This window comes from Aythya fuligula, chromosome 2 (genome assembly GCF_009819795.1).
Source record: "Aythya fuligula isolate bAytFul2 chromosome 2, bAytFul2.pri, whole genome shotgun sequence".
NCBI lineage: Eukaryota > Metazoa > Chordata > Aves > Anseriformes > Anatidae > Aythya > Aythya fuligula.
In genome coordinates, this window is record NC_045560.1 from 147,750,472 (window position 1) to 147,764,614 (window position 14,143).

A 14,143-nucleotide genomic window follows, 5' to 3' on the forward strand; every position below is an offset into this window, starting at 1 on the left:
AGGTGCCATGGGGTATACAGACAGCACACGGAAAACTGAGCGATCAGGAAATGAGTTTGTGATCACTACCATCTCCAGTCCTTGATGTTCCAACACTTCTATCACAAAAGCATGAATTTCTCTGCTTTATTGCTCCTCTAACCCTTTCCTTTATTCCAATAACTTCCTTTAGAACAACACTGACACTTTCCTCACTCTTTTCTGGCGTATTGTTCATTATAAAAGTATAGTCTAGCTCTTTCCTGATTTAAAATTGTAGTTTGCATTTTGATCATCAATTAATTGCCCCGGGCTCATTTCCCATTCAAAGTGCTATTTAAAATTCCTCTCTACAAGTCCCTACTGCACAGCTCCCTGAAACCCACACACTTTAACCAAGCTTCTCCCTCTAGACTGGCCCCCGCCTTGTATTCAAGCTACTCTTACTAAGACTTTCGGCTCATGTTTTCCTAACTAAACCTTCAAAGGAGTCAACTCTGCTTCTCCCTTACTAGTCCATGGCCCAGCCATTCTTCCTCTGAAGAACTTCCCTCAGGTTCCCACCTGCCACTGTGCATCTCTCTGCTCCTCTGGGCCTCTGAAGGGAGGAGCAAAGTCTTTTCTGGGGCTCAGCCTCCTGTCACTGTCTCTCTGAGCTCCTTTGCAGGTGAGCTCTATCACATAATCTAACTCGTCAGCTCATCTACTGCAACACCCTTGTCGGCCCTTAAGTACAGTCTTGCCCTGTTCTGATCTCTTTAGAAAGCTCCTACGAGGATGATCTCATTTACTGCCTTAATCACAACTAACATTCTTCTTAAAAACTGTAAGTTTTCCCATCACTTCCAAGTTAATATGGCCTTTTGTGGCTTAACCTCATTCCACAAGTCACTGAGTACCCAGATGACAGCTCCTAATTACAGGCCCTGACAGCAGCTTACGGTGACTGCCTCCTAAACGCAGAAATGCACAACACTATCTTCCCTCCTGCTGAGCTTCACGCTTGGGAGGAGCTTTTCATACACATCTGGCAGCCTATCTATCTTGCTTCCTGAAAATTCTTGCTGTGCTGCTCAAAACCATGAAAACTGTCACGCTCCTGCTGTAGCGGTATCACCGTTTCGCATGCTGAGTAATGCTGTCCATTTCTTTCCATTCCCACCTGTCTGCAACCATCTGTTGCCTTTTATCTTGTAAGCAGTTTGGAAAAGTGCTGTATTTTTTTTTTTTTTTCACCTGTTCTGAGCTCACTACAGTACAGCCCTAGAGCTCATAGTAAGGCTTGTGAAGTCAATAGCAACACAGAATTTTTACAGAAGACAAATACCCAGTAGATTAGCTTGTTTCAGTTGTTCAAGACAAGGCTTTTGGTTAGAACAGAGTAAAGAAAACTTAAAACCAGAACTCACCAATCTCATCTGGACTGCCAGGTCCAGTTCTTTCAAAGTCCGACCTCACACAGGTGAAGATATCAAGGTTCTCCTAATTCCAAGCAGCAAGAAAGATCGGTCACAAACGTGCAGCAAAACAGACGTGCATGCACGTACATCCACTGACAGACACGTCTGTCTGTTGATGCTTACACAGAAACATTATTGAGGCACCCCGTATACACACAAAAAATAAATTATTGCACAAGATGACAGAATGGGAATATGATTGCGTGCACCCACAATCAGTAACAAGAATTTCTGCTCTAAACCAGGGCTCAGTACATGCAGTGGTTAAATACTTGCCCAGATACAAAACTGAGTGCATTAATCGTAGGTTAATAACCTACAGAGTGACAGAACCAAGGAAAAAGAACTACCTTGCTAGCAGACATACCAAAAGAAATCATACAGGCGCGTGAGAGATGCTAATAAAAAGTACTGTGGACAATTCTGGATTAATTTCACAGCCCTGGGCAACCAGCTCTAGGTGTCCCTGCTTGAGCAGGGGAGGGTTGGATCAGGTGACCTCCAGAGGCCCCTTCTAACCTCAACCACTCTGTGATTTGAGAGACAAAAAAAGGGAATTCAGAGCTAAACAAAAAGCTATGAAAGTAGGTTATCGGGAAGTTTTAAAATGATGTGCCTATCATTCAAAAGAACAGTAATTTAATAAAATAATTTAATTTAATAGAGCAAAACTAAGACAGAGGAAGTATGATTGCTGCATACAACTTTAACATGGGTTCCTCTACAGACAGGGGTTTATTTAAGCTCTCAGGCAAGGCCAGCACACGAACAAATATACATAAAGTAGCCATCAGTTCATTCAGCTGGAAATTTGAAAGGCTTCTGAAAACTCTGCTGAAAACTCTGGGAGCAGTTTGCAACCAAGGAAGAATTCTAAAATGCAAGTTAGGTCAATTAAAGAAAACAGCTCCATTTGCCTGTAACAGATGATTAAAGCTACATGATACTGGAGATTCTTTGTGAGCTCTCAGGAAAAAAAAAAAAACGTTCAGTCAAAATTTGAGCGAGTGACCAACACAGGAAGCTATGCACTGCCTTTTGTCAAGCTTTCCAGTAAGTGCGTTCCTTCCATGATGAGAAATATGATTTAGGAGTTAACGATAAAAAGCTAAACAGCTTAAACTGCCAAGCTGATGGAAAGCACCAGGTTTTTTGCATATTCAGTCCCCCAGGCAGAGCTTTTAGTAACATTTGCAGTAAAAACCCAAGTCCGAAACAGCTGTTTGTAAACAGTGTCCATTCAAAAAGCAGAAGGCAATTCAGAAACTGGAGTGGTAGACATGCATTTCAGCATCTCCCCGTTATCCCACGTCTTCTGCAGAAGATGCTTCCTCCACTCTTGAAAGATACCTGGAGCACAACCGTATCAGTAGGACATGAAGACATAACCAGAGAGCAAGACCAAATGGTAGCTTAGACCACACTATTCTTTGGAAGGAAGTTATTTCAGTTCAATTAAAATTACAACTAAGTTACTTCCCTACAGGAAATACTCTACAAAAATGGCAAACTGACGGAGTATTTGCTCTGTCATTTGTACCTCAACATCTTCCCAACGTCTTTGGCATCTACGTATCTGCTCCATTTCATCCATTTTTTGTAGCACAACTTCCGCAGTACTAAGATACAAAGTTGACATGTAAGATCAAAATTCAGTATGTATGAAAAAAATAAAACACATAATCAATAAGTGATTTTAATGTAGTATGCACAAAGCAAAAGTCATTGACACTTAGCCAAGATTTTAGACATTACCAAAAAATTAGGTCAAATCTTTATTTTTGATAGAGATTTAAGAACAAGCTTTTGAGGATTTGCAAACATACGCTGTTTTCAGGTTTATTTTTCCCTCTTACTGAGCACATTTAAAAATATATATATATTTAAATGCAGCAGGAAAAGAAGAATTCTGACATCCTAAGAAGATGTTATAAAAAAATTATGTCAACTTTTAATCCTACTTAAGTTGCTCTGCACAGTAGCAGTAAGTCATTTTTTGTTAACCGAGGAAAGGCTGTTTGTTCTTCTCTACGTGGGAATCTAAGTTTCGTGTTGTAGAAAATGATGAAATGAAAGGAAAGCAAATTCTGAAGCAGAAAACAATTTTGGCTTCAGAAAGAGAAATAAACCACGGACAGAAGTGCAGAATCGCTAGGACTACTTTGCTTTGACTGTATCAAACCGTCCTCAGTTTCCTAACCAAGCATTACATTCACTTTTGTGAGTATGGAAAAAAAAGTTCATTAAAAATGATGGCACTTCTGATGCTAAGAAAACTGCCAAATGGGGAAAACTCAACGAATTGAACTCTCAAGGCCAGGAGCAGCCATACCTCTTTGCTGTCAAAATAAAGAGCAAGTCGAGGCCAACATCATGCCATAGCGCAAAGGCTTTCTAAGAAAGATCATTTTAAGAGGTCTGCAAGAAAAGATGACTTACTTTGTTATAAATTTGTCAAATAGAATAGACGAGTTAGGAGTAGAGTACCGACTGCGTCGGACTTGACAGCTGCGGCGCAGCTCCAAGTCCCTGTTTTCTCCGTGGACTCGTCTCACAGGTTTTGCACCAGCTCTACTCCTCAATGTTCTGGTGACTGAAACGCAGAAACAAAGTATTTTGAAACAGTGAAGATGGGATTCTCCTTATTTCACCGTTGCTCTTGTAAAATGTAAACAGACAAACAAAAAAGGCACCCTGAAGTGGATTGATTTTTCTTTACATTCCAGATCAGAAGTTGTTGTCACAACCACTGCATTCCATTTATTTATCGCTCTGCACGTTTAAACTGTCTACTTAAAACTGTGACCTGTAGAGAAATTTTTAAAGAGACTGAAAGCTAGTCTGACGAAAACAAACGTGCAACTTTTGTTCCATGCAGGAGGGAAGTTTACTCCAGTGATTTCTGTCTTGGAAAAGTGAGAACAATCAACACCTTTCTCTAAGGTGTTCTCACTCCATTTATGTAGAAATGTATCTAACAGTGCTCAAAAAAACCACTAGTACATTGCAAGCCTCTTCCTAAAAGGTGTATGTTTTATTACTCTGTTTAGGCATGTAGCACTTTCATTTCCTGCATTATGATCTAACAGCTCAAGGAGGTAAGAATCGTTTCAAGAGAAACACCCAAACACCAGGTAACTCAAACTCGTGCTTTTTAGAAAAAAGCCTGCCCATTGTTTACCATACAGCACCCTTTGGCACAGGTTTGTTGCTTGCATTGTCATTAAAAGAGCCAAGAGGACAAGGGGAAGGGAAGAGCTGCACCACTGTGGTGGTAGGATCACAGCTAATGTTTAGTTTTGGGGTTGCCAACTATAAAACTAAGTTTGAACTTACTTTGAACTTACTTTTCAATTTACTTTGCACAATTGGAACAGTTTCCTTTGCGCCTATGAAGCTGCAATTCAGACTGCTCCCTCCCCAAGGAATTCATAAAATCTCCTATTTGCACCTACCTCTCTTCACAGAAAAGTCACTGAGGAGTGAATTCAGCTGACTACAGAAGGCTTTGGGGCCAAATGAAAGCGATGCAGTGACCAAGTGCCATCCTCTTCAGTAACCAGCATAAATAGGTATCCCGGGGAATTACAGCCACTTACCTGTGTTATGTTCTTTTTCTTGTTCCAATTTCGGCTTTCTCAACTGCCTACATTAAGAAAGAGGACAGGGGAGAGAAGAGAGAAAAGAGTTTTTGTATTAGACCCATCAAGGATGGGAAATTTCACCAGGTTTACAAGCCAGTGCTCCATGGTATACAAAGAGAAGCCTGTAGGCCTCACGGAGGATCCAGATCCCAAGTCTGTTGCATACCATGTACACGCGGTTCTGTATGTACCCACATTTCCTAGCTTGCTCATGTTGAATTCTCAAAATTAGGAGCAATAGCACCCAAGTGGAAAAGATCCATGTCCTGGTTTCAGTTAGGACAGAGTTAGTTCTCCTAGTAGCGGGTAGGTTGCTATGTTTTGGTTAGGATGTGTGAAAGGATGTTTAGAAGAGTGCTGATACCGCCCCGATGTTTCCATTGCTGCAGAGCAGTACTTACAACAAGCCAAGGACCTTTCGGTGTCTCACTGTCCTACCAGCGATCAGAATCGGCGCACAGCAACAGCTGCGAGGGGACAGACTCAGGATGGCCGACCCCAACGGGCCAAAGAATTCTATGCCTCATGGCAACACGCTGCACCATGGATAGGGCGGGGCAGCCGGGCTGCTAGGGGTTACGCTGGGCACTGGGCAGCGGGTAGTGAGCAACTGCATTGTACTTCACTGGTTTTGTACACATTACTATTAGCAGCAGTACTATCATCATCGTCATCATCATCATTATTATTTTCCTGTCTTAATAAACTGTCTTTATCTCAACTCACGGGCTTCACTTTCCCGTTTCTCTCCCCCATCCCAGAGAGGGAGGTGGGAGGGGTGGCGAAGGGCTGTGTGGTGTTTAACCCGGCTGGCAGCTAAACCACAACAACACCTCAAAGGGGTTGGGGAAAAAACACACTTTTTTTTAGAAAAGCAGAAGACTTTCACTGAGAAGAGGGATTCTAGTTTTAAGGTACTGGTACCGCCATCAGCATGCTCATAGGCCTCTGCTGATTTTAGCCGGAGTTTTCTCAGGCCACGACTCACTGCACATGCTTTCTCTCTTGCTTTTCAATCTACAAATTGAACAGAGATTGAACATACAGAAATACAGTACCTTGAAAAGCGTCTTCTGTTGACATTTGCCCTCAGTATTGCCATACTTCCTTCAAAGTTGGAGTCCGAACACCGCAGGATGCTTTTTCTCATTGATCTTAAACAGTGTCCGTTGAAACATTCAATACTGGTAGAAGAATAATCCTAGGGAAAGAAGGAAATAAGAATATATTTATGTGAACCGCGTAGATTCAGATAAAGAAATTCTGCCTCACGCAAGTTTAATTAACCCTCCTGACTTGGTAGTGGGGTAACTAATGGCAGGCAGACACTGAAACACCGCTGTGCTCAAGAAAAACCCGGGGAAAAAAAAAAAGAAAAAAAAAAAAAGCTTTCAACACTAAAGCTTCCCTCTCCCCACCGTTTTCTTGTGGCTAACTTAAGCTTAATATCCTTGGCAAAAAGATATTGCAGCAAAACCTTTCACATAAACTTAGTGTTTCGTGAAAAACAACAACAAAAAACTTTAAATTCAATTGGAATTTCTTTCAATAAATTCAATTGGAATTTAAATTCAAAACTTTAAATTCAATTGAATTTAAATTAAAAAAACTAAACTAATTAATTTAAATTAAAAAAATTTAAATTCAATTGACTGTTCAGAGGAACAGTCAAGCTTGACATTATACGTCCTAGAATTAAAATCTAGTTAGAGTGTTTCTCCCATCTCCAGACCTTGCTAAAGATGCTTATTAGGAGCTCTGTCAAAAAAAGTCAGGCTCGTTATACCAAAGCTTTGAACCCTTCTTACTGCCCTTGACCTTCTTCACATTGCTGCTACAAGGGTCAGTACTATCATTTCTAGTACGGGAGGGAAGCTGTGATATCCTTAAGCGGGGACTCGTTCTGTTTACAAAATGAAGTTTCAGTAAGAGTACCTCAAACCAAATTTCACTCCAAAGTCAGAAAATAGACAAGATTCTTCTGCTTCTCAGCACCAACTTTACTAAGAGCTCAGTTAGTGTTTGCTCAAGGTAACGGCAAAAGCATGAAGAAGTTAGAGGAGGGCACTGGTAAGGGCACGTGGGAGAACGCTTTTCTTCCTCCTGTTCTCCGTGCTGATAGAGAGGGGCCTCACGAGATGCTTGCCCTAGCACGAGTTTGAATCCAGGCACCTGAAACAACTCTTGAAGACATTTTTTGTTCCCCAGATCCAGCAGAGATGAAACAAGACCTAAAGCTTGATGAGACCAGCCTGGTCTGTCACAGTGATGTTGAACGGTTTTCCTCTGGGAGGCTTAAGAAAGAAAAGAGTGGGATAACTCGGGAGACCTCTGTACACATAGTTATGCATTTATTTGATGACTTCTCTGCAACAAGCACAGTGCCGTGTACTCGTGTTATTCTTTATCAGCTCTTCTTTTATCTTCACCCTGTCTCAAACAAGGGCACAGCCAGGAACAATGGACATTGCTAACTCTGACCATCCTCTGGCTCCTACGAAAGCATCCCAAGTCGGTGAGACAGCAGGCGCTGAGAAGCACTATGTCACCTGCAGCAGGCTGCCAGCAGGGCAGAACTGGCTCGCATCAGTCATACAAGGCTGAAAAAAAGCACTCAAGAAGTGAAATTCAGCAGAAGCAAGCACCTAAACCAGAACAAGGAAACCGGAGGAAGGAATTCTGTAGTAGTTTGAAAGTTATTTTCCTCCTACTACAGGAAGTGATCAACAATTGCTTCTAAGAAGTTAGCTGTCGGGTGTCTCTAAGGAAGCAAGCAGATGCTCAAGTGCCAGCCAAACAGGTAAGCGTGTTTAGGCTACGAGCTCTGGTGTCAAGTCCCTACGCAGATGACTCAGGAAGGCTCAGCAGAGAAAAGGGCCACTTTCCCCAAACAAAAAGGGAACTCTGGAGCACACGGGTGTCAAGTACAGGTCACAACAAAACGACCTGGTCCAGCCTGAGGAATTACAGAGGGGATGTAAAGCTGCAGACAAACAGCCTCCAGAGGGACAGCAGCCACTTACGGTCTGCCACGGGACTCCTTGGGACTGGAAACTTGGGAGAAGACGAAGCCATCAGATTCCAGTTTACCTGAGACTTTCTGCTGCATGCTCCTTAATCTAGATGGATGAACTACGCCGAATAACTGGAGGTAAGCGGCTTGCTGATATTGGGGAAGCTGCAAAAGCTGCTATTGCCATGTCTTTGTGCACCAGAAAGTTAGGGAAGAGACATTAGGATGTGAACATGCAGCTAGGAGCAGGATCGCCATCTCTGTCATCTAGGGCACTTCTACATGTCTCCCATATTGAGTGCTCCAGCAAAGCCTGGCGGTCCTACAAACGAAACAGGAGTGAGTCTGTGCCTCGAAGCATGGGAAAGTTCTGCAAGGAGGTGAAAAAACACAAAGAAAGAAACCAAACCAAACACACCTTACAACCTGTCTCATGAGAACGAACATCTGCTTTTGCTTCAGTGAAAACTTTACACTTCACTTCCTCATTCCTGCTCCCACAACGAAAGCGGGCCGGCTGTTTGCCCTGCCTGACTTTGCACAGCCTTCCCTCACGTGCCACGGGCAGCTCAAGTCCTTGCAGGCTTTGACAACCGCTTCTCGTGCACACTGCAACAGCAAAGTGGAGATACTGAAGCAGCCTCCAGCGCCTGCTTGCAAAGAGAAGACACCCCAAGGATTGCTTCCTGCTTAGTTCAGCAGACTTGAAATGAGAAGGGGGAAGAGAAAAAGCGAAACAAAACCCCAGCCTGAACCCAAACAGCCGAGAACGCTGAGTTCGGCGGCACAGAGAGCTGAAAGCATCGTTCGGAGGCAGGGCTCACCCCCAGAGCTGTGAGGTGGTTTGAGGTGCTTCTGCTCTGCCTTTGGGAAGAGCAGAGCTTTAGCTTGACCTCTAGCTAGCTGCGTGTACAGCAGCCAACTCCTCCAGGTGATGCTGAGCGGGGATGGGAGCAGCAAGAAGGCGCTGGAAATGGTGCAGATGAAATACCAGACACACAAATCGTCCCTAAGAGCAAATTAGGGTTTTCCCTAACACCAGCAAACCCTTCAGGGAAGTCGTAACCACATTACACCCCCTAACTAACGCTTTTTTTCCTTCAGCACTACTACCCTGATTTTTAGCCTTGCTCTCCGAGCCCCCTCAGCACCCCCCGCCTGCACCTGCCCCCGGGGCCGCCTGAGGGAGGTGGGGGGCTGAGGGGGGGGGTTGGAGAACGACCCCCGCGGGAACTCACGGCCGGGGCTGCTCTCTGCCTGCTCGTCCTCCTGCCGCCGGGCTGCAGCGAGAGGAACTCGGAGCTCGAGTCCATGGCGGCCAGGGACTGCCGGCGGCTGCCGGCGCTGCGCCTCAGCACCACCATGGCGGCGCCGCAGGGACGGCGCCCGCTGAGGCGGCCCCGCGCAGCGTTTCGGATCCCTCCGCCTCACACGGAGCCCTCCAGCTCCTTCCTCCCCCCTTTCTTCCTCCCCTCTCTTCCCTCCTCTCCCCGCCCTCACGGAGGGCCGGCCCTCGCCCGCCCTTTTTTTTATTATTATTATTTCTTTATTTTTCGGAACTATTTTTGAAATCTTTCCCGGCGGAGGGTTCGACTTAGGGGCCGCAGCACCGTTTGAGCCTTTTGGCGGGCGGGAAGCGGCGCGTGCCGCCCCCTCAGGCGGGCGCCGCCTCCTCACGGGCTCCGCGCCCGCCCTCAGGCGGCTCCCTCAGGAGCCCGGCCCCGTTCCCCAGCACGGGAAATCTGCCCCCGGAGCATGGCGGAGCTGGATGAGGGCCGGTATCGGTACCGGTACCGGCCGGCGGTGCCTCCCCGAGCCGCCTGCGCCTACACCGGCTGCTCCTGGTAAGGGAGGCGCCTCAAAATGGAGGCTGGCGGCGCGCTGAGGGGGGAGCTGGAAACGGAGCTAAAAACCCCGCAGGGAAACCTTCCCGGCCCGGTTTGGGTTGCTGGAGGTGAAGGTGAAAAGGGGATGGAAAAAAAACAGAAAACGGTGCCGTCGGCGGTTGTGTTTTGCAGCGAGGAAAAGGCGTGGAAGCTGCGCGACTGCATCAGGAGTCGGGGGGAGCGCCCTGTGGAGGAGTCCTACGCGGGTTTCATCTCCGACGAGAGGAGGATGGCGAGTGGGGGAGTTGTGCGCTCCGGGGGGGTGGTAAAGCAGAGGCGAGGGGAGCTGGGAGGCCCTTTAACTACCCCAGGCCTTTTAACTAGGGCCTGGGGTAGGTGAGACTTGGCCCCAGGCCCCCCTGCAGCAGCTGAGAGGCGTGCGGGCTGCACCACGCGGGAGCATGAAGAATTTCATTTGTTTCTGGCCTCCGGACCCCAGGCAGTATTTGCTCAAGACATCAAGGCAACAGCAGAACCTGAGAAACGGTAAAAGGAAACAGCTTGAACTGCTGCACCAGAAGAGAGCCCTGCTCTCTCCTCTAGAAGCCCCAAGGATAAGGATACCCTCAGGGGAACAAAAGGTTCGTGGCATTCTTTCCAAGCTTAAAAGAAGTTGCCCTAAAACAACAGATTAATCTTAATTAAAGGTTAAAGGTTGGGCTGGATGATCTTAAAGGTCTCTTCCAACCTGAATGTTTCTGTGAATGTCCTTACCTGACACGCTTGGATTGTGGGAAGAAGGAATCGTGGTGCCCCTAAGGGCTGTGGGCTGATTTTTCCCTGTCATCCCTCAAGTTAGGGGGAAGATTACATTATACGGTCCGGAATAGCGTCCAGTTTAATGTTTCTGAAAGATAAAAACTGGGGCAAGCTTTCTGACAGCAGCACTGATACAAGCTGATGAAATGCAGAGTTTAGCGAAGAACTTACCCAAGCCGAAATTAATCTCTGGAAGTCAGGAGTGGTTTATGGCAAATTGCTTAACTTTCAGATCCCGCTCTGGAAACAGAAGTCAGGGCACGGAGATGAGCCTGTTGTCTGGGTAAGGCCCTCTGTTCTTTCTTTGTCAGTATTGAAGTGCGGGCCTCTGCAGCTGAGGTCTGCAGGATCAGATGTGGGCAGTGTTAGATACCTCTGCTGGAATGAATTTAGGTTGATGTCCCCCCTGAGCATCAGGAAGCACTCTCACTGTGCCAGAGGTCCCTTCCGACCTCAGCCATCCCGTAGTTCTGTATTAGTATTTATTCTTCTTCTACAGCAGCCTAAATGCAGCCCTCCTTTTATTGTTCACAGGAAAAGAGCAGTGAGATGGCCCATAAAACCGCCAGGTGACAAAGCTTAGTTAGCATTGGTAAGAGTGCACAACAGTTCTGTGAAAATGACTGTCTGGATTTGTTGGGGCCCGCCAGCTTTGTAGGATGTTAAATAGATGTCTTGTAACAAGCTGACGGGTGAAAATATCCATGTGGGTCTGACACGGGATGGAAAAACGTGAGCAATACATGTCTTCAGGTGGCAGCGTGTATGTAAGCTCTTCCAGAGTTTTTGGCGTGTCGTTTAATTGAATGTAGTTCAGTAGTTGCCACTACAGAATTCCTTTTAAAGCTGTGTAGTTATGGTTATACTGTATGGGAGGGAAAAAATCAATTTTGCGTGGCAATTTGTTTCAGAAATTCTGCTTTAAAAAAAATCTGTGAATTTCTGAAATTCTGTCATTACAGAATCATTTTCTGGAAAATTATCAGTGTGTTTATATTGTAAAAAAGGCTTGGTTTAAAAAGTGGTCCAAGCGTTATGGGGATGATCTGAGAAGGAAGAGGAGTTAACAACAGCTATCTTCAATTTACTTTTTGGAAAACTGCAATGAGTGTAAGTAACTACCACTGAAAATAGTAACTGGAGTTTCTCCAACCCCCTGCCATACCCGTGTTTTCTGCATGTTAAGGAATCCAAGATGTGGTATGAGCACATGAGGACTAGCCTACTCTTCAGGTGAGCTGCCCAGGCTGATATCAAAGAAGGCTACAAGTAATGGGGAGAATAGCAAGGCTTACCAAAAGGCACGAGGGCTGAGGCGGGCATTAGGAAACCTCTCTCCTGGTACTGGAACATCACAGGCCCAATACCCAAGCATCAGACTTTATCAAATAACCTCACGTTGTATTAATACTGCCCATCCAAAGTAAGAATCCTCAGCATGTAAAATCCTGAAAGTGACTGTTTAGTGAATGAAATTCCGTAGCTGTGTGTGTGGTTTGTTTGCTTGTTTTTAATCTTAATAGCAACCTGACCCCATGAACTTTCAACTCTTTTCTCAGCATATGTAGGGATATAGGCAGTGGCAGCTCAGTTCCTCTGTTTTCCTTGTCAGTTGAGTAAGATGAAGATAACGTATTTTGAAGAAAGAATTCTTTTGGTTATATTTTGGATTATTTTTTTATGCTGTCTCTTTGTAGGTGCGTCAGAAAGAAAGCGCAGAAGGAACAACTGTGCGCGTGCTGCAGCAAAGAGAAGAAGGAGTTCTCAATTTGATAAAGAGAACAGAGTACCAACAGGTGACCAAAACGATAGTGCTGAAGAAGAGTTTGTGGAAAAACATGTTTCTGACATATGTCAAGTGAAACTGAACACTGAAAAGGAAAGCGCTAAGCTTTGTGGATATTCGACACCAAGATGGGGAACTATAACTAATGAAAATCCAAGTTCAAATGGTAAGGGAGAAGTCCAACAGATCCTTTAGCACCTTATTCTTGCTGAGGAGGATTGCACTGTTTCTTAGCTTTAGCCTTCAATTTCACTCTATTTTTTCTGTTACAGCTCTCAAAACTCATCACACAGCTTATTCCGTAATGATGTTGCTCCTCTAATTGTGCAAGCCAAGCCCACAGGTTTCTGTAGGTGCTGGTGTTTTGATTCTAAAGTCAGTTTTTTTCTAATGGTACCTAACTGAAAGCCAGCAGTCACTGACAGTCACTGCCATTCTTTTATTGTACGAGGTGCTTTCCAATAACGAGCAGCTTAGGTGAAAAAGCTGCCCTTCAAGATGCGTGGATCCAGAGTAACATGTGGAATAGGAGACTTAAGCCCTATGTTGTACTCTAAGATGTGTTCCCTAACCTGAATTGGCAACGTGACTCTTTTTTTCCACTATTAACCTTTTCAGGAGTGCTTTTTGTTTGTTTGTGGGTATTGTTGTTTGCTTTTTTTGGTCTTAGTTTCTAATTTTCATGGAGCAGTGACTGTAGCTGGAAAGAAGGGAGAAGCCAAGTATTTCTCAGTGAAGACGCTAACAATTCTGTCTCTGTATTTGCAGAAGGAGACTGTTCTGCAGGTACAGGATACTTCACTGAGACTGTATTCTAGATAAACAGAAAACCTGACTGAAGAAATTTGTGTCCTTCCAGATTCCTGGGCATTTCAAGCGGTGACTCCTGAACGTTCTTGGGAAGAAGACCAGCAACAGACAAGGGATGAGAACACTGTAAAAGTTCCTACAGAGACAGAGTACATAGTTATCGTGGATCACTATGAGCTCAAAGTATGTCTCATTTCAGCTTTCTTTTAATGCTCAAATAGGACATATTCCTGCGACATGTAAAATTCCAAATCAAGCCCATTGTTAACCAATGCCAATTAAAACAATTAATTGGAAGGACATATAGATAGTGAAATAATTCAGCCTGTAATGCACTGTGACTGTTTAGTTTCCACAGCTCGTGTAGATTTCTGTAGGCTACCATTTGCTTCTGGTCGTCTGCAGCTACATACTCGCAGGCTCACACAGCTAATGGACAGCTGTGGCAGTGGAAGAAGGTGCTGCCACTCGCTTGTCACTGTTGCTGTGCCAGAGGTGATCATCTCTGCATCTTTGGTAATAGAAATGACTGTGTGAGAGAGAGGTGATTGCTCCAAGCAGTCACTTTGCTATTTACCCACCCCTGAATTTAAAGGTAGGATTGAGCAAACGAGTCCACCTTTGCTCTGGGCGTTTGAGCAATCTGTTCTGCCAGCAGAGTTGTAGGCATGGCACACGTGGGTAAAGGTAATCACCTAAGGGTGCTTCCTTTTCCAGCTGGCACAGCTGTATCTACAAGATCTGCAGCCTTTTTACAGTGCCCCGCGCTGCTGCAACGCTTCTCGAATGAACTGCAACAGTGGCTT

At 45.1% G+C, this 14,143-nt stretch overlaps 1 protein-coding gene and 2 long non-coding RNA genes across 4 annotated transcripts in view; 2 read left to right on the top strand and 1 right to left on the bottom strand.

Moving 5' to 3' along the window:
• Positions 1 to 9,446, bottom strand: part of LOC116486360 (ATPase family AAA domain-containing protein 2-like) — a 28,494-nt gene extending 19,048 nt beyond the window's left edge. Inside the window, exons 1-6 of one of the 2 annotated variants that reach the window (XM_032182534.1) lie at positions 9,335 to 9,446; positions 6,142 to 6,284; positions 5,039 to 5,085; positions 3,879 to 4,032; positions 2,980 to 3,058; positions 1,389 to 1,461 (exon numbers count right to left, since the gene is read on the bottom strand). In XM_032182534.1, coding sequence (XP_032038425.1) covers positions 1,389 to 1,461; positions 2,980 to 3,058; positions 3,879 to 4,032; positions 5,039 to 5,085; positions 6,142 to 6,284; positions 9,335 to 9,409 — 571 coding nt within the window. In that variant the 5' untranslated portion in view covers positions 9,410 to 9,446. Of the gene's footprint in view, positions 1 to 1,388; positions 1,462 to 2,979; positions 3,059 to 3,878; positions 4,033 to 5,038; positions 5,086 to 6,141; positions 6,285 to 8,173; positions 8,225 to 9,334 lie in introns of those variants that run through there. The other variant, XM_032182535.1, reaches the window with a different exon arrangement.
• An 867-nt stretch (positions 9,447 to 10,313) lies between these two features.
• LOC116486238 lies at positions 10,314 to 11,613 on the top strand. The gene is made up of 3 exons (XR_004252940.1): positions 10,314 to 10,563; positions 10,974 to 11,024; positions 11,276 to 11,613. It is a non-coding gene; the product is annotated as an uncharacterized LOC116486238 (long non-coding RNA).
• Positions 11,614 to 11,710: 97 nt separating this feature from the next.
• Positions 11,711 to 13,468, top strand: LOC116486237. The gene is made up of 3 exons (XR_004252939.1): positions 11,711 to 11,851; positions 12,439 to 12,693; positions 13,387 to 13,468. It is a non-coding gene; the product is annotated as an uncharacterized LOC116486237 (long non-coding RNA).
• The last annotated feature ends 675 nt before the right edge of the window (positions 13,469 to 14,143 follow it).